Source organism: Oenanthe melanoleuca, chromosome 1 (genome assembly GCF_029582105.1).
Source record: "Oenanthe melanoleuca isolate GR-GAL-2019-014 chromosome 1, OMel1.0, whole genome shotgun sequence".
Classification (NCBI taxonomy): Eukaryota; Metazoa; Chordata; class Aves; order Passeriformes; family Muscicapidae; genus Oenanthe; species Oenanthe melanoleuca.
In genome coordinates this window covers 81,464,828-81,487,560 of record NC_079333.1, presented here as the reverse complement: position 1 = coordinate 81,487,560, position 22,733 = coordinate 81,464,828, and the positions used below count along the sequence as shown (strand labels likewise).

The 22,733-nt window shown below is 39.6% G+C and overlaps 1 protein-coding gene across 1 annotated transcript in view; it reads right to left on the bottom strand.

The window, feature by feature from the left end:
• TMEM131 (transmembrane protein 131) overlaps window positions 1-21,682 on the bottom strand; it is a 93,168-nt gene extending 71,486 nt beyond the window's left edge. Inside the window, exons 1-2 of the mRNA XM_056489923.1 lie at window positions 21,426-21,682; window positions 2,056-2,117 (exon numbers count right to left, since the gene is read on the bottom strand). Of these exons, the coding sequence (XP_056345898.1) occupies window positions 2,056-2,117; window positions 21,426-21,591 (228 nt within the window). The 5' untranslated portion in view covers window positions 21,592-21,682. The remainder of the gene's footprint in view (window positions 1-2,055; window positions 2,118-21,425) is intronic.
• Window positions 21,683-22,733: the final 1,051 nt, after the last annotated feature.

Below are 22,733 nucleotides of genomic sequence, written 5' to 3'. Positions count from 1 at the left end.
AACTTTAGTAAATGCTGTTCACAAGACATAAATCTGATTCTACAGTGTAACTGCTTTTTTTAAATTGCAGTAAGTAGTTACAAGAGGTCTTCATATTAATATCTACATGAAAAAACCCAAATAATTTGTAAGCTAGAGAAAACAGTATACACTATCATTCTGACTAAAAGGAAGTGGTTTCACTTATATAGGTATGTTTGGCTTAAGAGCCACAACGATAACATAAAACGTACAAACCACTTATCAGAAATTTTGTCTCTCCTGTTTTGTTTTAAATTATTCAGCAATACTTTAAGGGAAGTGGTAGCCCAAAACTATCTAAAGCACTGCAAATTTTATGGTGCAGCATGCAGAATTGCTTGACTTTGTCCCACCATAATAATATTGCTATATCTTGCAACAGTTAGTATAATTATCAATCCTTTTACTTTCCCATCTTTATATGACTTATTGAGTAGCTCACAACAGTACCATTACTTTCTAGTCTAAGAACTAGAGGTTAATAAGAGTGTTAAAATAAGTAAGAAAATTACAGATTTTTTATATTAATTTGAACTAGTTTAAAAAAATAATCCTGGTGAGAAAGGAACACTTAAAATATAGATGAGTGAATGCAACTACATCATCTTTACCTTAAACACTGGGCAAATGACATCTCTCTTGCTTTTATTAAACTACTTGTGTGAAACAAAATATGTTCTAATAGAGTATGTAAAAGAAAACAAACTAAGCCTTGTGGGTTTTTTTCCTTATATTTATGGTGATATGTGGTATCTTCACGCAAGTTAAAGAAACATTCACAGTCGAAAGTTTTAATAATTGAGACTTTAAGCACTATATGGAAAAGTTCCACTACTCTACTCTACACATCCAAACATAAGCCTATACACAGATACCTATTATAAGAATATGTTTAGCACATGACAGCTGAACAGGTGACTAATGAGGAACCTGAGGCTTTTTTGTTTACATGTTTGGTAGGGTATTTGAGTTTGAGAGGCTTTTTTTGAGGGGTCTGTATTGGAGCTTTCTTACTTGTTTTTAGCTGCAATGTTTCCAACTGCAATGTCACCAGTTTACGTATTTTTGAAGCATCTTACTCTCGCACATTACAGTCTTAACATCTACAGTAAGATATTTTTGAGTTACATTAAGGACCAAGGATTGAAGAAAGGAAAAAAACCAACCTAAGCAACTTGGTAGGTGGAGAAAAAACAAAAAAGACAACATCATAAATCTGAAACATGTAATATGTTGACACATATATTGACTTTTCTGAACTACATAGGAGGTAAGAATTATAAATCAAGCACTGTACAGGTAACTCCTCTGCTCCCTTTCAAGTAGTAGACTATCACCATCAAGGAATTTTAAGAAAAATATTCTCAACATACATACAATCCACAAAATGCATGCATATGAAATCCTAGTCAATAGAACTTCAGAGCTATGTAGCTCCAGTATCAAGGCATGTTGCTTGTTGTACATCATCCTAAATACTACCATCATCTCAAAATTTCAGCGTATATTCTCTAAAATTACCTTTTTTCCTGTTTTGACTCAGACAAAAAGCAAACCGACAGGAATGGTAACATCATGAAAAACAACTATTTGCAACAGTAATTACTTCACCACAGTAACTAGATTTCTTTAAACCCAGTGGTAACTTGGTCCCAAGAACTGCCTTTAACTTTGGGAATCTTGCAACACTTGCAGTTCCTACAGATGAATTAGCCAACTGCATCCCAACTCTAGATCAAGACTAGCCCTAAACACAAAGTATCCCCCAATTCCTCGGAGAAAGAAAGAACTGAACAGAGACAGGACAGAGAAAACCTGTGGTAAAAACCCACGAGTTTTCCCAACACAAACCATCAAGGAACCAGAACCTCTGGTCACACCAAACCCTACTGTTGAAAGCAATTTTAGAAAATCCAAAGGTTCTGTGCTTAATGCTTGCTTATTTTCAGAACTCCACTAACCTGTGAGTTCAAAAAACAGCTATCAAAAAGATGAAACATTGCTAGTTCAGACTATTTACTCAAGACTACATACCTGCAATAGGTCTCCTTCATCAAAACGCAGCATTTCTATTATGCCATCTGACTGGATGAAAGCTGTAAAGAAAAACAAAAAACTAAGTAATTTAACAAAAAACCACTTTGGTTAGTAAATCAAAAGGAAAATTTAAACATCTAAAATCTGCTGTATCTCATTTTGTAGACAGAGCTATAACAAACCAAAACACTAATGCATAATCTACCAAAATAACAAACACAAGTCTGTGACACTAACTTTGCTCAAGAAGTACCACACTTGGCAAATTAGTCTCTTAGCTTAAAAATGTTTAACTTCAAAGGGAACAACTCTTCTAGGGTCCCGAAAAAGGGTGATTGTACAAAGCTAAAACCATACTTCAATGAATATGACAGGCTGGGTACCTGAACAAGTGAGTTTAATACATGCAAACTCACAAAGAGTTCAGACACAAACAGAATTTCTGTTTCATTTACACACCAATAATCTTAACTGTACATCTGGAAAGACTCCTTCACACTGCAGCCTAATCCTCGGCAAGGCAACTATTCTCTCCATCTTGACAGGAACATATTAAAATTTGAAACAGTTTAGAAGTGTTTGCAACATAAGACTCAACTCCACGAAAAAATTCGTGCCTCAGTCAAATATAGGATCCTCAAACACTCCACTCATTTCCTCTACATGTTTGGTCAGGCAATTGTTTGTCAAGTCCTCTTAAAACGTAGGGAATGCAACTTTCTTCTAAAGACAAAGAAATAAGGGCATTGCCCTTCCTGTAAAATATAATAATCTGTACAAGAATGAGTATGATTTAAAGAGGAAAGAAAGGTTCAAAGAGTTCTACATTTTACTCCCCAAAAATCTATTCATACACACACACACACACAAGGGTCTTTAGAATAAAACGCAGTAGCGATCTCAAATGAGAAAACAGTATTAAAATAAAAAAAAGAGTCCTATAAATGACTTCTCCTCTGCCCTATGTCCTTTGTCCATGACTGTCTTTACCATTTACCATTCGTGCTAGAGGTAGTTGAGTGAGTGATACCATTCCTCTCTTTCCACAAAGAGGAACAATTTCAACAGGAAGAAATTAAAGGTTTTCCAGTACAGAAAAGCACAGTGTGTGCTTCTGGAAGATGGATTTTGAATCACAGTCTGAAAAAGGAGACTTAGACCTTTATTTCCCACTTTGAAGCTAAGTGTTCTAACAAAAAAAATTATAATCTCACCAACAATACCACTCTATGATGCTTTAACAAAAAAGTGTCAGTACTTTCAGAAAACAAACAGCTCTTGGTAAACAGGAGTAAAGGCACCTACCACACAGAGAAACATTTGCTTTGACATATATTTGTCCCAAATATTTCCTCACTGGCTGCTTTGGTGACACTCAGTACCCAAAATTCACTATGCTAATTAACATATCACTGTTTGCAAATCCCATTCTGCATGCCTGACATGCCCACACATTTCAATACCTTCTCCTCAAAAGCTCCACAACCTGGCTTTCATACGACCCAAAGAGAAAGTTAATGTAAGACAAAGATTGCTGCTATCATCTCCAAAAGTCTTTTAGCATGCAAAAACCCTGAAACAAATGTAATAGATCCCTAAACAAAGTTTTATACAACTGCTTTTCAAGCTACCATACCACACAATTCTAACATGCCACAGGCTGAGAAAGCAGCCCAGCTCAAGTAGAGTGTGAAAATCACCAGAGGAGAAAGAGGGAGCTCATATTATAAACAACATGTATGTCCTGCAATATTTACACTGACACTGCAATATTTACAATGGCATGGGAAGTCCTAGTCAGTTGTGTCAGCAGTAAGTTAGTATTTTTTGGTGTGTGTTTATTGTTATTACCTTAATGTTACTCAAAAACAAACAAAATCCATCCTTGATGCAAGAATCAAGAGTTTGGTCAATCATTTATATTGAAGAGCTATACAGAACATAGGGCAAGAGATTAAAAAAAAACCAACAAAAACCAAACAAACCAAAACAGCATGTAAAAAGCAGTTACAAAATCAAGTCCCACAGTTAATGAAATTCTGGGCTTCTAAAATTTAAATTACTGGAATAGATCTGTCAGTTTAAAGTTTGATGCCAGAACAAAGAACAAGTGAGTTCTTCTCAATTTAACTGGCAATACATTTCTTTTCATGGTTTAAGTTTGGTTTTAAAATCACTGAAAAAAAAAACCTCTAAGTGTATGGCAGTGCAAGCTGTAAGAAAATGAAGCTTTGACTCGTTAGGTTAAAATGCAGAGTATGACAGTTAATCATGATTTCACAGAAGTGTCATGCTTATACTCTGTGCAAGAACCCCAAAGTACATTTTAACTAGCATAAAGGGAAAATTCTCAATTTTTAACTCGGGGAGAAATAAAGAGTGAAATTATGCTTTCTCATGTGTTTGATTTATTGGAAGTTCAGCAATTACAAAAAAAAAAAAAAAAAAAAAAAATCACAGATACAAGCACACCTTCCTATCAATCAAAAGGAATTGCACCTCTGAAGTTGGACTTTTTGGCATTTCATTGCCTTCTAGATCTCTGGTTTGGAAATAAAGAATACGCAGCACTAGATTGTGACATCAGGCAGAAACAAAAAAAGTCATTAGAGAACAACTTTTACTATAAATAGTTATTAACAACCAGCAAAGCACAAAAGGCTGCTTCATCTAATGTCAAATTCTTAATATTTTTGAGGCTTTTTCTACTGATTTAAACACATTAACCCACCAGTACAAAGAGCAAAAAGTAGCAACAATTCTTCCACGAGGCCAATACACACTGAAATCCCCAGAAATTAGCCCAAGCTTTCTACCCAGGTATCTTGAATTCAGAGAGACCTTCTGTAGACCCCAAACACTTTCTCAGCCACCCTTCAGTTAATTCATCTTTGCAACAACTTATGAACAAAGCAACAGATGTTACAGAACATTTTGAGCAGATAACGCTGTTAAATAGAAGTGCTATTCATCATTATATCATTTAAGGAATGTTTTCTGAGAGCAGATGACAGTGCCAGGTGAAGTCAGATGCACTGTAAAGCCTGGCTGCTGTCCATTTCACAGCAGGCACATCTCAACTAAGACAGTGATGAAGTTGCTGTGGTTATACCTTTCATTTTGGTTTAGACTAACTTTCAAGCCTGTGTTTCTCTTTATTGGTTATTTCATCAAAGGAAATGGCAAGTAAATACGTATACCTTCATGAGATGAAAGCTTGTTTTTGCAACTGGTTTCTCAGACTCTCAACTCAGGATGAAGCAACAAGTCACCTCATTCAAATGAGGCAAAACTAATTACATTTTAAAAAACCTCCAATGACGAGTCACAAAGAATCACTTAAATCCTTCTCGGAGCAGCCCTTGAACTGCCCAAGATGGACCACAGAGAGGACAAAGCCTTCTTCAAAGTGAAATGCTGACAGTGCCCTTGTGGGTACTTTTTTACCTGTTCCAGAATTAGAAGCAGTTGTTCATCTTTTGCACTTGTGCCACCTGACTTAAGCAAGTTCAAACTTTGCAATGCAAGCCCAAAACCAGTTTTTTACTGTCCTTTTACACAAAATACGTATGTCACAAATAGACGATAAGTTACTACCATGTGCAGAGTCACTGTAAGTAATTAAGTATGAGATCACTTGGGCAAGCTTTATTAGGTGAACCATTCCCCATGCTAGAGAGGAAGATGACTGTTTTCTGTTAAGTCCCTGACAATTTCCCCTGGAAAAACTTCTTCCCAATGCTTAAGCTGCTACCATCATGGTCTCCATTACCAGTCTAAACACTGTAGCCAATACTTTAATACTCTGGAATAGTAAAATGAAGCAAATTACCAACTCTTGCCTTGCCACTTCAGTCATCCCTGACACATGACTGGGGACTGCTACAAGTGGGGCACAACATAATATTTGGGGTAGGAAGCATGTCAGCTGTCACAGCGTGATCTGCCACAGCACAAATCAGCAGCCAAGAAGCCAAATTACACATTAGGAAAATAATTTCTTCCTGACCCTACAGGCAATTGAAGCCCTGCAGGCTAATTATAATAACTATTAGTCAAACTTTAAATGTTGACAGACCAAAGAAGGAAAAGGATACATATTCATATCCGCAGATTTCAAGGCCAGAAGAATCAGTCTCCTTTCCTCTTCACCTATGCTGAACAGAATACTTTCTTCTGAGAGGTATACACAAATTCCTTTCAACAGAAAACCTCTATCCTTTCAAGCTTCTGCAAAAGCAAACAGATTCATGAAAATCTGTAACAATTTCAGTCACTGTCCCTACTAAGATATTATACAATTTCAGGGTCAAATTTTTTTAGCTTCTAGCTTGTGTGTTCTTGGTTTCCTCTTTTCAGAGAGTAAGTCACTACTAACAGAATATACAGAAGCTAACACTAACAATACTCTGAAGTTTCATTTTCTGTTAGTTTTCAATCCACAATTTTTAAAATGCAACTTCTTTGATAAAGTCATCTTTACTACAAAAAGCCCATAAAAATATGTCAGAAAAAGACCTAGCTAGTCTTTCCACTTGCTCTAGAACAGTTTATTCTACTGACAGCACTTTCCAAGCTTTCCAAACTCTAAAAACTGGCAAAAGAAAACCCACCACCATGACCATAGCCCCCAGTCCCCAAACCACAGCTTTCTGGAACAGTGAAAGCACTATTTAGCCATTATTACTAGTAGATTCCTGAATGCTTTCCCCTGCGCTTTCCAACAACATGACAGCACTTGATGGTAAACACCTAACATGACAAAAATTAAAGCAACAGTAGCTGAATTCACTTATATTCCTCAAAACTTAAGCAGCATCTTTTCACAAGTTTATACATCTATTAGACTAATCTTGTGCAAACACATCCCTATTTTGATTGTCTCTTGTCCAAGCCTTTCATATTTGGGGGTAAAACAAGAAAAATATAGACCTATAAACTATCAAAAAACAAGAAAATTTTAAAATCCTACACATCTCCAAAGCAAACAGGAACTTAATATCAAAGTAACTTTAGCCAACACCAGTCTTTAGCTGTGACTGAATTACAAAAAACAGAATAAATTTGCATGTAATGCGAGAGCAGTGAATATGGCAAGTCGCTTGGTGCACAACAACAAAAAAATCTCCATGGCCCACAGGTTATGAGGCCTACTCTGACTGAGATCTGATTTTTAAGGTGGCTTTGAACACTTATCTTCCCTTTAGCCACTGTTAATTTTTTCATTTTAATAGGAAAGTATATTCTGGCATATATACTTGTAAGAACACTATTCTGAAATATAACTTAGCTCTTGAACAGCTACTCAATAGCAATGCATTGATTTCTTTTTATGTTAATGATCTTTATAGATTCTCTTACATGCTTGAAAGAACTGTTTTCTTTCCTAAGTCTTGTCTAAACAAGTTTTCCTTCTTATAAACTGGATTTATACAAACCTGTATCCTCTCGTCTATGATTTTTCTCCCAATTCTAAAAATTATGTCCTATCTTACCAAAATAGGGAAAGGTCAATTATTTAAATAATTCCTAATTTACATTAAGGTTTTTTTTAACCCTTTGTCTTAACGACTAGGCTCACTTTAAGGGAACTATAACCACATGAGCCAATTAAAATGTGCTAAATGCTGCTCACTTCTGTCTATGTAATTGTAATTGCTACATTTGTATCACTACCCATAAAGCACAGAACTAAACCTGAACAAGTTATTTTTAAAGTTTTGGCTATGAATTAACTGTGTACGCACACTCACAATTTCAATCATCCTGAACAGTGGAAAAGTGAGCAGCATGGGGAATACAGGCAGGTGGATACAGAATGAAAAAATAAAGGTATTATGGATGGAAAACTACATTGTGAAAAATAAAATACCATAAAGGAAAACTATATTACACTGTAATATGAGTGATCATTTTAATTAGCTTCAGGATTACAGAAGTCTGGTAAGCCTCAAGAAACACATCCCAGTTCAGTGTTCAACACAACATATCTGTTTAAAAAAGGCCTGTTCTGCAAGACAGACGAGTCAGTGTAGCTTTCAGCCTGGATTTCTGCCTACATCCCGATAGGTGACTGTTCACTGGAAATGTAAAAGGTCATTCTCTTATGAGACAGAGAACGTCAAGCAAGTGAGAATCACCAGCCAGCAGGCTTGCTTTCCAGCTAAATCCTCCTGCACTTACCTAGGCAATTTGCTTGTTTATTTTCCAGTACTCCATAAAAAGAGGAAATTAAAAATTTTTCCAACAGACCTCAGGAAGAGCCATCACAATAAAGAAAATACACAAAACGCAGTAAAGACCACATATAGAAATGTCACACTTCTAAGTGTTTTTATACAGGAACATATTCTTTCTTCATTATTAAAATCTCTAATGACCATCCCTCAAAAAGCCAACGGGCCAAATTTGTATTTTCTGTTTATATATTAGATTTGAAATATAACCATTCCTAGATAATCATCATGTGAAATGAAAAAGCAATACATTAAGCCAAATAACAGAAAGACAAAATCTTCATGAAAACCCTTATATTGTACTACTGCTTAAAAAAAAATTCTGACTTTACACAATACATACTGGAGTAAGTTCATATGCACCAACCTATGCCCAAGTTAATACAAGCTAAATAGAGACAGTAGCTCACTTACACTGCAATACCTGAGCACGCTACTGACTATTTCACAGTTATGGGGGAAAAGTCAAATTATTTCTACTTTACTGCACACAACAGCACAAATTGAGCGTATCACTGGCACCCAACTAAGTCTGCATATAATATTTCACTAACTTAATTTTGTGTAATTTCTGCCTTCAGATTAAAGAAAAACTTCTTTACCCAGCAAGGCCCTAGTAAGAAGAGCTGTCACATTGAACTCATTCACTCATCTCCTTCCCCCTTATTTAAGACTGAAAATTAAGACTTGAAATTTTAGGAATTCAGTCACCAATTCAGTTTTTAAAGCTAGCCTTGAAACAGATAGTGACAGTGTGACAGTGAGAACACAGGCTCCAGAGAGACAATAAAGCTACTGCTTAGACTGAGAAAGGAAGAAAGTGGGTCTCTACCCTGAAGCTGCTGCTCACACATCTGGTTCACAAAATTTGTTCCACGCTTCAGAAGACAGTTCAACTGCTTAAGGGTCTCTTCTACAGTTAACACTGATTAGATGTGCTCTGTGATACATAGATCCTAGCAAAAAAACTATACAAACATACATAGAAACAGAAAAGCTCACTGGAAGTAAGATGTACTACATCTTACTACACCTAAAAATCTGCTTTTATTTATTTTCTGAACAAAATTACATTAGATGATTTCTTATTGTCACACACACATAAAACAATAACATATTATTAATATACCTTTATTCTCAGATGCCTATTCTGTATTCAGCCTGTATTTCAGCCCTGCAGAAATACGCATTTCCATCCACTTCAACTAAAGCAATTTTTATTTTCATATAGTTCTTTTGTATTGAGTTTAAAAAAATTTCTGCTATTGGCCAAAATGGTGGATTTCAGGTGGTAGCAATAAAGGCCATAAAACTTCACTTGGAAAAAAAACATCAAAATACTACTTTGAAAGCTGCCAGATGCTTTAAGTTGGTGCTTTACTTTTAAACTTTTCAAAAATTTCATTTGTTCCTCCAAAGATATTTATTTCCTGGCTCCAAAATACTTCTCAGGAAATAATACTCAATTCCATTCATACAGGGGTAGGAATGAGAAAACTTACTTTAAAATAATTTTTCTCAAAAATTAAATAAAAGTGAGAAATAATTCTCTCAGCGGGAGAAAAACTTTTGAGCATGCTATTTTTAAGCCAAAGAGAACAATACTCCTGACACTCACGGAAACTTCTCAGAAATCATTTAAAGAGAGGAAAAATTTAAAAGGAAGCTAAAGAGAAAACAAAGATCTGCAAATAGCATCCATTTTTTCTGCTTTGGGCCATACAAAATGTGGCTATTCTTTCTAATGATGACAATTTAAAAATTTCAGTATGTTGAACTAAATTATATTTCTATACATATATTGTTATTGAATGCATACAGACATAAAATTATTTGGAACTACCCTCAAAAACAAGGTAAGTTGTCTTGCAATGAGAGGGCACAAACAACAGTCCTTCCAAACTACTCTTAAGGATTTATCTCAATTTCTCAAGTTTTAGATCAGAAGCTTTTCATTGTGGCAGTTTTACGACCCATGTAGCACTGAAAACTGATGTGTGAAAAAGTAACATGCAATTAATGGAATTCTAATCTTCTCAGCATATAGAAACATATTCAATACATAGCTTGCCAGAAACAGCAGTCAGTTCACGGCTTCTGGAACCTCAGGAGAACAATGCATTAAATGATAAAAATTTCAGCTATTACCATTAACATCAGTCTTCCAAACTTATACCCTTTGGAAATGAACCACTGAATAGACCCCCACTTATCCAAAATGGGTTGTGTCAACACAGGGGAAAGACCAACCCAAAAGGTATATCCAGGATGATTAACAACTTTAATAAACACCAAAAGAGATCAAGCATTGTTCTCCACACCATAGAAAAGAGGAAGGAAGATGAAATTTTCAGAGTTTCCAAAAAACCCTCCACAGAACAGGAAGCTGACAGAGCCAGGCAGATACCTCCTGACATCTAAATGTCTTGCTGGCAATGTGAATGCAATCAAGTAAAGGCTCCAGCTCATGCTCTGTGGACACTGCTCAGTTTTCCATCCTTACTCCTACCTTGCTACCTACTATAGAGGACGCTTTCTATCACTCATGGCACAGAAACAGTAGTGAGAGTTCTGCTCTCCTCCCCACCTGATTTTGCCACCCTCCCTTAATTTCTTGATCAGTTATTAGGGTGGAACTGCGTGAATTTTTAGAACAACAAGAGTACATGAACAACACAATTGTTTAGATTTTGTTGTGTAACAGTTGCGACTTGGTTAACACCAAGTTAATGGAGAGAAGAGGGGAAGGGGAAGATATCATTGGAAGGGGGGAGCCCAGTATCCTCCGCCCTCCTATGCTCACCTGGCAACACTCACTCAAGTGTCCACTAAAAACAGCTAGCAAGCCTAAGGACAAGTAAAAAAGAGAGGCAAAATGATGCTTGTTCAGCTACCATTTAAAGTTTATAAATACAACAATCGAAAGCATAGAAAACGCCTGATGTTAAAGCCACAGTGTTAATGATGTGGCAGTAACACTACTTACTGATTGCTGAGCACAGCAGTTTGTTGACTTGCCATGAGGGAACGCAGACCAGCAGGAAAAAGCTGGCTGCAAGGTTTGGTAAAACCAGAGGAGAAAGGGTGGAGAAGCTGAAAGTTTTGAAAGGAGATAAAATACAGAGCAAAAACAATGAAACAAAACAGGCAAATTTCAGTTTGGGGAGAACGGTCCAAAAACACTAAGAAGTTGAAGGTGCAAGTAGGCTTAGGGAAATGAAATTCAATTTAGCTACCTACAATACCTTGGAAGCAGCTACCCCGCAGAACTAAATATACAATCTCTTCTGGTCAGACTCTTTTACAAACAGCTGTGATGATCTAAGTTCACACCCGGCGCAACACAGATGATGATTTCACCCAACAATTCCAAATCCTTAGGCTTAGTGACAGAATATGTTATGGAGAGACATCTAATTTTACTCTGAAGATTGCAACAACCACTCATCATTAAGTTGACCCCTAAAACCTTCACTGAAAAATACCTCTCATTTCTATTTTGGTAGGCCTAGTACTCAGTCTCAACCTAAATAGGCTAGACTTTGCTAAATTCAACACTAGAGGGTTTTGAGGTATTTTCATGAAACAGGTATTTTTAAAGCACAATTAATTAAATAAGGCTAAATAAATAAGTACTTTATTCAATCTCTGAGATCCTTAGTCTAGTCTTCTTGCCTAGAGAAATTTCATTTAATCAAAGGAAGATTTCATGGCACTCATCAAGCACTGAAACTCTGACAAACTTTCCCTGATGAACTGGAAGTTCATTTCAGTCTTTTCTCCATCAGTTAATGATATTCAGTAATACTGATTGTGATTTCATCTGTGATGATTCAGACTGTCAATGACAACCACCTCTTCTTCAGCACCAAATATAATCATGTTTCTCCCAAAACAAGGAATTTAATAATCTTCTGAATATTTTGGAAGATACAGGTCAGGCAAAGCTATTTGGGCACATCATGACCTAGTTAAGCTAAACAAAAGGCAACTGCAAAGGTATATGATAATATAAAAGTAGCTGTATCATAATATAAAAGTTACACACACACTCACCTTCCTTACCTTTTTATACTTAGGACAGACAACTTAGAGGGCAAGAGCAGCCTCAGCGCTTCCTAGTGTACACTAAATAATGGTAATTTCTGGTACCTCTAAACTGCCTCCACAGACTGAAGTTACACACAGGTTCAGAATACCAAAGCAAACACAAAAGAAGGAAATGGTTACTAGTAAGGACCAAGTACTGCAAGAAAGGAATAGTCAAAAACTTGGCAACATTAACTATCCAAATCTCTCAGTATTTCCTTAGACATATTAGCTGCACAGATTGTTAAGCATAACTTTAATACATCTTGTATATTAACATGTAAACCATTGTTATATTGCCAGCAGCTGGCAAAGATGAAAACTAATTACTGTATTATGCTTCACATGAAAAATGGGACACAAATACTCCTTTTAAAACAAATATTTCAAGAGAAAGAACAAAAACATGGAGGCAAATAAAGCATATGTGCTCCACAATTACAGAAATAAGGAACAGTTTATAAGGTCTTGTTTTTATCTCTGATCACATTTTTAAGTGATGCAGCAACCCCTGAAGCTTCCTGGTACAATTACTACTTTGCTTCTACCAGAATTATATCTATATTACTATTACCATAGCATTGACTTCACACAAAATTACATGAAAAGTCAGACTTTTGTCCTTCAGGTATTCCCATCAGCTGCAACAAAACTATTGCAAGCTCCAACTAAGTTTTAAGATCACAGGGAAGACACAAAATATTGAGACAAAGAAAATGAGGGGGAATGGACCTTAAGGCTGTCATCCAGCTCCACCTTCTGCAGAATTACAGTGAATGCTGAATTTGGATGATGTTGCTTTAGGCTGTCGTTTAGCTGGGCCTTGAAAACCTCCAAAGTCAAGAGATTCCACAACCTGTCTAGAGGACGTGTTTCAATGCCCGACCATCCTCACGGTGAAATGCAGGCTCACGATGTCAAGGCAGGAGATCACAGCCTGACCGGAAGCCTGTGACAGACGGAGGAGTCAGAGATCCATGCAGGAGCCAAGCGGACAGACCCAGCCTGTGCTGGGCTGCATGTCTGGGCTGGCTGTCAGGCCTGTGCTGCACGTACTCCTGGCTGCAGGGGGAGCCCAGCCAGCCCTCTGAAACAGACAAGCTGCGGCCAGCCCCACCAGCAATTATGCCACCTGGGCGGCCTTGCTTTATCTGAAAGTGCAGATGGAAGTTCCCATGGGAGCATTCTTTCTACCTGACAGCAAAAATTGTGAATAGAGCTGTCTACTTGCAAGGAAATCCAGCAACAGAGCAACATGGGGTAACCTTTCTGTGGATGAGGTCTGCGCAGCGTGTTGCACATGGATTCTGCAAAGGTCTGTTTGGTGCTGCACAGTTCAAGGTTCCCAGCATCAAAAGAGATCCAAGATTATCTATACTATTCTCTCTTTATATGGTTATCTTTAATAAATAGAATTTTCAATTTTGGAGTATCCAAAGGCCTCTCCTACTCAGATCATCACAGAGCAGTATCTCCCAGCACAAAACAAACTTTCCCTGTTTCACTTCATGGCTGCTGTCTCAGGCTCCAGCCATACATCTCCGTGAAGAGTCAGGCTTCATTTTCCTCCATAAACTACTTTGATATTGGCATGCTGCCACAGGATCCCTCAGCCTCCATTCATAGGTCACACACATATTGACCATCCTTGCAGATTTCCAGTGGGATGGCAGAGAACAAAACTAGACACAGTGGTTTAGGTGTGGTCTATTAAGTGCTGAGTAAACAGGAATAATCACTTTGTTCAGCCCAGTGGCTACACTCCTGTATGTTGCCAGGGTACATTGCTGACTCATGTATAGCACTTCCAGGTTGTATTCCCTGCAGGTGGTTATTCTGTTCCATATGAAGGGCTTTCTATTTGTCCTTTTTGGATTTCATGAAGGTCCTGACAGCTCATTACTCTGTCCTGCTAAGATCTCTCCAAAATGGAGAGTTGCCCTTGAGCATTGGTACATTCCAACTCCAGATCAGTGACAAAGATATAAAGCAGGACAGGTCCCAGAATAGAGGCAGGAAGAGCTCCTTGTGGGCCAGCCTCCAAGATAAAGCATGAACCACTGCTGGGAATAAACCAAAACCATACATCTTGCAGTTTATCTAGTTGCCCAGATAGTTTTTATCATTATCTACAAATTCCACCTGTAAATATTTGTGCAGTATTTTGGTGTAAATCACTGATTCATTTAGACTTCTTCTGTGTTTCTAGATGATTTCATATTTATTTACAAGCTTCAGCTAACCAGTCTATAAATTAAATTAATATACTATGACACTTATTAGGAAATGTTGCAAACTACTTAAATTGGCATCATACTTGTCTACAACTTTGTCTCCTATCATCACTCGCTCAAATAGTGATTTAATCTGTTTGACATCACATTATCTGTTCTTCCTCACTTAAACAATTTTTAAAAACCTAACCCTATAACCAAGGGTTGTCTGGGATTTTTCTAGTTTAAGTAACTTTAAAAAGTCCATGTACATCCAATTAAACTAAATCCATACAACCCAACATAGATCTAGGTGATCAACTGAAAGAAACCTCAAATAACAGTTAAGACATTGCAAAGACAAACTGCTTTATGAAGAATAGGCAATAGATCCAATTATAAAATAACTTAAAAAAACTAAGTATGTTGCATTAGAGTCAGCTGAACAGTTCTATTACATAACATTTTGTAGCTTCACAGAGTACACAGACAGAAGGAGCTGTTACATGCATAGTTTCATTTCCTGTACAATTCCTTCCACTAAATTTCACTTAGGCATCTCTAAAACCAGTTTGATAAGGACAGCAAAACTCCCGTTCTCAGATTGTTCTCTGCTGCTAGCTATGGCAGGCAGAAGGAGGACAGGTATTAAAAATGCAGCTAGGATAGTCCTGGTGAGAAGATTAATCTGGTAACTGTAGCAGGAAAATCTCAAAGTAGTGAAACACCTGTTTTTTCCTCCTTTTCAAAGATTGCCATGTAATTCCAATCTTTCAGCTCTTTGCTTTTTCCCCATTACATCCAAGGTTTTCAAAAGGAGAGAGACATGATCCTGGTTTTGTCCCTTTAATATTCCAAAGCAAAAGTTATGCAAGGATGCCTATGAGAAAATGTTAAAATGGTATTTCAAAAATGTTAAATGCAAATGCTGCATTTAACACATCTTTTTTATCACATCTTTGCTGCAGTCAGTAAATCACTAATTATTCCATAAGGACAGTTGAGAAAACAGAAATACACAGCAATCTTGCATCCCATAAAAATTTGAACAGCTGCCTCTAACAAATCCGTATCTGATACAAGTTTATTCTTGACATGTATTTATGACTAGAAAGACAAACTGAAAGTATTTAGCTCTAATGGTCACTGGTTCCTTTGATTTCTCCCTATGCAAGAAGAAATTCTGCATCCTGTCCTGGTATAAATAATTAAAAATGCTGAAATACTAACACAATCTTTTTTAAAAATCAGGAATTATTTTTTAAATAACTTCAGTTCAAACTCAAGTTTGCTAACTTCCTCAGTGTGAATGAAATCTAAGGACCAATTGTGCTCAACTTTTGGAACTCCAGGATAATGCAGGCTAGAAACGACCCTGGAGGCTCCACCCCAGTCACCTCATCAGAGAACAACTAGTTAGAGGAGGCTGCCCAAGGTATTATTTAGTCCAGTTCCAAGTATCCCCACTAACTACTATGAAGAGTAGACATTTAATTCAACTGCTGTCTTTTAGAGATAAAAAAAAAAAGGGTACTTTCTTGAGCTCCTGTTATACCTAAGTAAGTCCATGCTGTAGACTGACAAAGTCAGAGGCACTACACTGGACAGAACGTACAAGCAAGAGAAATAAAAGAGATCATTATAGACTTCTATTCTTGCCGAACCCACAAACACAGGAACAAACCAAACTGGTTCTAGCCTGTGCTTCAGTCACATAACTTTTACTGCTCGTTATGCATGAACCACAGCATCTACCATTCACTGACAGACTCCCAGGTCATTTACCAAGTTTACTGTTTGAAAAGATTCTTTGAACTTACAGACTTGTGGAATCATAACACGTATCACTTTAAGCGGTGTAAAACTGAGTAGGCTTTGAAATAAAGTGACTCACAGCAAATGTCCAAGCAAAGAGCTGAAAATTTTAGCATGCACAAATACATCCAAATGACTCAGAGCAATCCATACTACAATCATTCACAAAAAAAAATCACAGCTGAAAGCTTTAAATAATGCAAAGTCTACCAACTTCCGCACGCTCTGGTGGAATTTCATCATATTAGCCACTACAGAAATCCATAGCAAGTTCCTTCAAGAGATGACAATCCAAGTCTCTGAACTGAACACACCATCCTTCAAGGGATCTCTACAGGTGAGGGACCCAGTCTGCTTCACATGTGCAATATAACTGAACATCAGTGAGGGAGAAAGAGGTGCAGAGAGGGAATAGCATGCATTTGGAGATTACATTGAAGGTCATGGAGAATATGGGGTCTCAACTTCCTGTCCATTGCATTAATTTTTTTCCGTTACTTTAGTCCAAAGATTTCACAAGCAAGTAAGAGACTACTCAATCCAAGCATGTGACCAATATTTTTCATTCACAAGTGCAAAGACACAGTGCAAAGCTAATCAGCTGTCCTACACTTAAGTTTCAAAACCACAGGGAGATAGCACGGTCAATTTTTATCCACTGTGTTTTCCTCACACTCTTCATGATTCTGATGTGCTACTTGAACTGGAGTGTTTTCAGTTTGACTGAGGTCATTCTTTCTGAATCACTTTGATTTAAGTCAGGGTCAAAACACCAGCATAAAAGTAAATGCTGGCATGCTTAGATTAGTTCTGACAGCAGGAGATGACAAACAGGCAGTATACATGAAGAGACTTTTTATAATATGAAACATACAAGCTTTCTCTCAATCATCTTCCAATATTAATCTAGTTTTTGATACTCCTGTGAAGTATCCTGGTTTGCTATTTTAAATATCAGTAGAAAACAAAAAGGAAAAGTTATTTGTTTGAAATTAGAAAGAATGACAAAAATAGAACCAGAATGCCAACATATCAGTGCACTGATCTGATGACAATATCCTACTTACACTCAGTAACTAACTTAGCTTCTAGGAAGCTAGAAGAGAATATATCAAGCATTAGGGAAAAAAAGTCCTATTTTCACTGGTCTATCTGACATCATAATGTAGATGTTTAAACAGATTTTTTTCCCCAGATCCAGCACCAAGATGTAACTTCAAAAATTATAGTCAGCGATAGAACACAGCCTAAATATCAACCTTGCTCTTCCTGCACCTATCTTGTGAGCAGATGGGTAGGAAAGAGAACTATCAAAGTAGTCTGAACATGCTTTCAGTCAGCTGGCCGAATAAAAGGGAATTTAAAAAAAAAAAAAGTTGTGTAAAGTGAAGATTTTCTAAAAATATGTAAATGTATATAAATAAGGGAACCAACACAAAACAGTTCAGGCAAAAAAGCATCCTCATATCAGACATTTATCTTCAAAACACTTAACTTACCAAGGGGTTATGGCATTACTATGGCTTCCAGCAAACTAAAACCCAGAAGGCTATTCTGTGTATGTTGTGTGTCCTTCCCCCCAAAAAAACACAAAACAAAACAAACAACACACAAACAAAAATCACACCAATATAAATGGACAGTTGTGCTCAATCTTTGTGGCAATACAGAATGTGATAATTTCACTAGGAAAGGATAAGCCTTACAAAAACCCTGAAAATCATACATATTTGCCATAGAAACTCTAAAGTTAATTTTTGCCCCTCTTAAACAGCAAGAGGCTCTTTGAGACTGAATTTTTTTCCTGCCATGTCATTCTTTTGCAATGGTTCACAGATTTCCTAAGTGAAAAAAAACAAACATAAAATTTTACAACCTTCTCAGCCTTACTCATTCCTCAGCAATACATGGGCACCCATGAGGACCCAGCTAGGGACAAAAAAAGAAAAGTCACATATCAGTGTTTAGTCTGAAATTGACGTTTAACGTTCTCTGGCTGGTTCATACACAGTTTTCTCTACCCTGCTATCTGTTCAGATACCAGATAATTTCCACAAGTTCTATTTCTCTAGCACAGAGAGAGAGTGTATAGCAATGTCACAGTTCCTCAAGACTTTGATTTACAGCTAGAATACACAAACAATTTCAGTTTTGCTTCTTGTTTTTAGCCAAAGATGTTTATGTTACGTTTTCCCCCCTCAAACTCCTTAAATAAGACCTGGTACTAGAAACAGTCATGTCTATTTAGACTACTCCAGCATCAATCTTCTTTCTACTTGTGACAGCTCCATCCATAAAGAACTGCTTGCTGGTCCTTCTCCACATGAAGCCAGCGTAATCTCGCCACGATTCCCCCAGCTTCTCCTCATGTACATGCAAGATAAGAGGAAAAGAGTGCCCTCCACATTAGTTTTTCACTTTCTTTTGTCATATTCTGATCTATTCTTCTCACACTATTCACCTGGCACTTGCTTCTACAAAGATTTTTCTGTAGCAAATTCTCTGGAGTATTGCACTGTGTCTTACTACAGCCACCTTCAACTTGGCCGTGCTCAGGAGCAACAATGCACAACCTCAGCCCTAATCCCTCTCCACAGCTTCCTTCCTGCAGCTGTAGAGAAAAATGTATGCCCACAATTGGGAGATGGAAAGGATATTCCTAGCTACTTCCCTGCTTCCTGACTATTATTTTTAAACTGTGTCTTACTACATTTAACTTGACACAACGTGCTAAAAGCTAAGGCAGTTAAGGACAGAGCCTGAACACCCTCCCCTCCTCTCTTCTCCACTACATTTTGAGCTCCCACCTTGGTCTAAAGGCCCAGTATCCAAAGTGGTCCTTCCTCTCCAGTGCTCACTCACTACCTCTCACAGACTGGCCCTTATACTGCAGCTTAAGATCAGCGGGACTAGACCTCACAAGTCCCTTTAATCTTTGTCTTGCTTTAAAACTATTGTTTGGTTTATATTTCCATTTGTTAAATCCAGGGTTTAAACAGCCATTGCGCTCGGGAAATGAAGACTGCAAGACAACACTTTCCAACATGTGATCCACAAAAGCAGATTGCCAGTGAATTCTGTTCAGGAGTCCATAAAAGATGAATAACTGAGAAAAAACCTAAACAAACTCTGAAGAAACACTTATTAGTGACCTTAGATGTACTACTCATAGACTACCCTAAGCAGCAGAACACATGGCAAGAAAAGCAAATTGGAAGGCTAAAAGAAATACATATTCTATTTGAGAAACAAATTCACCTTTTGAAAATGACAGATGCATTGCTGGGATAACTTTTAAATAAAAGACTATAAATACAGAAGTAAATGTTATCAATACAAACTACTCAATTTTCTTGAAGGGCTTCAATTGTATCTGTGCAAACTCTCTGAATCTAAAACTGCCTTTGTTTATTTAGGAATGCCAAGAAAAGTCCATAGAGAAAAAAACCCCAGTATCTTCTTCACAAATGAACCAAACCAGACCATGGCCCCGGCTGTCACAACTTTTAGGGTATGAATCAATACCATCATACCAGTATATGACATCACTGACAAAGCTTATAAACACATATACCTTACTACCTGTGAAGGAATGCAGTCACAATCAGAGTTAAAAATAGAAATTTCTCAAGCATTTGAACTCTTTTAGTACCTCAGGACACCACAGGCCACACTGATAAACTTATACATTCTTATCTCTCTAAGGATATGGGTTCATACTCACACTGTTTTCTAAATGTTAACATTTCTTGTAGACAAAGCCAAGTGGCTTTGCATCAACTGATTTGGATTTTTAATCACCTTAATACCAACATCCTCATACTTGTAAAAGAAGCTATTAGAAAATTACTGAAATTGAGCCCTTCTTTAGAAAGAAGCATCTACTTTTTTAAAATACCTGAGTTATTAGGATGTATTTCTTCCCTCAAGTCTGGTTTAGGCACAAGACTAGCCCCTCCTTGCTAAGCTCCTATTCCATACCCTTTCTATTCTTACTCTTTTTTATTCTTACTCTGTTTCTTCCTGTCAGACCTCAATCTCCTCCCTCCTCCGGTGCAGCAACTTGCCTGAAAAAAAATTCTCCTGTCCAGCCAAAGTAAATCTATTTCACCTACTTTAGTAATACATTATATTTACCTGCTGCATTTTCATGCTGCCACGCAGCCATGCTTTCAAGTAGCCTACGAGTCTGCATCTTGGAAATGCTTGAAAGCTGTTCTCAGCAATGCTACAGATTATGCTTAGGTGTTTCGCTCGGGGCTTTTTTTCCTTGCTAAACCACAATGAAAAGACTTCATGCCAAAATCACAGACACTGCAAGTTAGGGAAAGTCAGGCAAGGACTTTATAAAGTTTGGAGAAAACGCCATAGATCTCACAAAGGCTCCGGACACCTGTCAAAAGTTCGGGGAGGAAAAGGGGTGTCCCACTGCACTTGGTGAGGGATCAAAATCCCATCCATGCAAAAGCGTGCATTTCTGCCCTTTCTCATGCAGCTTCGCCAGCCTGTTTGGCTTGGCTTCGCCTCCTGCTGAAAGCCTGCCGCAGGGTAACCAGCTCAACGCGAGAAAACCTCGTATTTTATTTATTTATTTATTTCCCTTTCGCCTGTTTAAAGGGCAGCTCCATCTCCATCCCCGTCCCCGCCGCTGCCAGGGAAGAGAAAGCCCCGCGAAACGTCAGCGACACACACACCGACACACACGGCCACAGCCACACACCCGCACTCCGGCGGCCGCGGCGGCGGGGCGGGGAGGCAGCGCCGCGCCGCGCCTCGCCTCGCCGCACGCCCGGGGCAGCGGGAGCCGGCGGGATGCGGAGCCGGCGGCACAGCAGAGCCGGCGGGATGCGGGACGAGGCACGGCGACCCCGGGGCGCCCCACAGCCGCCCCCCCACCCCGCCGCCGGGGAGCGGGCGCGGGCCGCGGCCGCCAACGGCCCCACCGCCACCGGAGGAAGAAGAGGAGGAGCGGGGGCAAGGAGGACGAGAAAGGGAAGGCAAATCTGGGTCTCACCTTCCTTCTCGGCCCGGGCCGTGTGGAGGAGCAGCGCCAGCGCGAAGCGCAGCGCCGCGCCCCGCCAGACGGCTGCCCAGCCGCCGGCGCGGGGGAAGGGGCAGCTGCCGGGGGAGCAGCGGGGGCAGCGGGGGGAGCAGCGGGGGCAGCCGGGCGCCGCCGTCATCGCGCTGCTGCCGCCGCCGCCGCGGGTCCGCCGAGTGTCCGCGTCTGTCTCCGGCCGGGCCGCGGCGCGCGCGCGGAGGAGCTCGGGGAGGGGCGGGGCGGACACCCCCGCGAGCGCGCGCTGCGGCTCCTGACGCGCGTGTCACGGCCCGCCACGCCCCCCGGCGGGGCCACGCCCCTACCGCGCGAGGACGGAGAGCAGGTGCCATTTTAAGTGCGGGCAGGGCGCTCCTCCGCTTACCCCGCCTGCTGAGGCCACTGGCTTGGCGAGTGGGTGCCTTTGGTTTGCTTTTTTTTTTTTTTTTTTTTTTTTTCTTCTTCTTCTAAGTGTTCTTTTTTTTATTTTTATTTTAGCTCTTCTTTAAGCGCGGGCTGCTCGCGGTGGGGTCCCTCCGCCTCTAGCGCTCTCTGGTTTTCCCGGTCTCCGGAGGGCCGGGGGTCGCTGTTGTTTCCCTGCCGAGGCTGTCGGGGCTTCTCCCACCCGCGCCCAAGATGGCGGCGGGCGGGCAGCTCCTGTGCGCGGCGGCCTGCGGCCTCGCTTAAAAAACCGGGGCGATTCTCTCCAGTGTTCCTGTCCTTTTCCCATGTCTTATCTGCACAGCTGACGGCCCGGAGTGTTGTCCGGGCAGCAGGGGTGGCGATAGCTTCACCCCGAGGGAATCCCCCCCACCTGAGATGCTGGGCCGGGCCGGTCCTGTCGGCACAGCAGCCTCGGCCGCCGCAGGAGCGGAGGACTGGGAGGTTTTGCATGCCTGGGGCGCGGGGAGGCCCTGCGCTGGAGCCGGGGCGGGACACCACGCGTCTGCCGCTCTTGGGGGAGGACAAGTGCCTGTCACTGTCTGTCTGGGTGACCCGCGTGGCCGCAAGGCATTTGGGAACACGTGGAGTGAGTTTGCAATGGAGGAGAAGGCGCATTGTTCCACATGTGAGGTTTGTGTCTGTCAAGTGGAGGCTACACTGGGAAATGGGTCCGTGGAACCAGTGCTGACAGAAGCTGTGATACCGGGTGTGCCATGTTTTGATGCTCCCAGTAATTGATGTGAACAGGGTATAATCTATCCCGGACTGATAGTCTCAAAGTCGTCTTGCATAAAGTGTCAGAAGCAAAAGTCTGTAGTACAGTCTGTTCACTGAATAACTGCA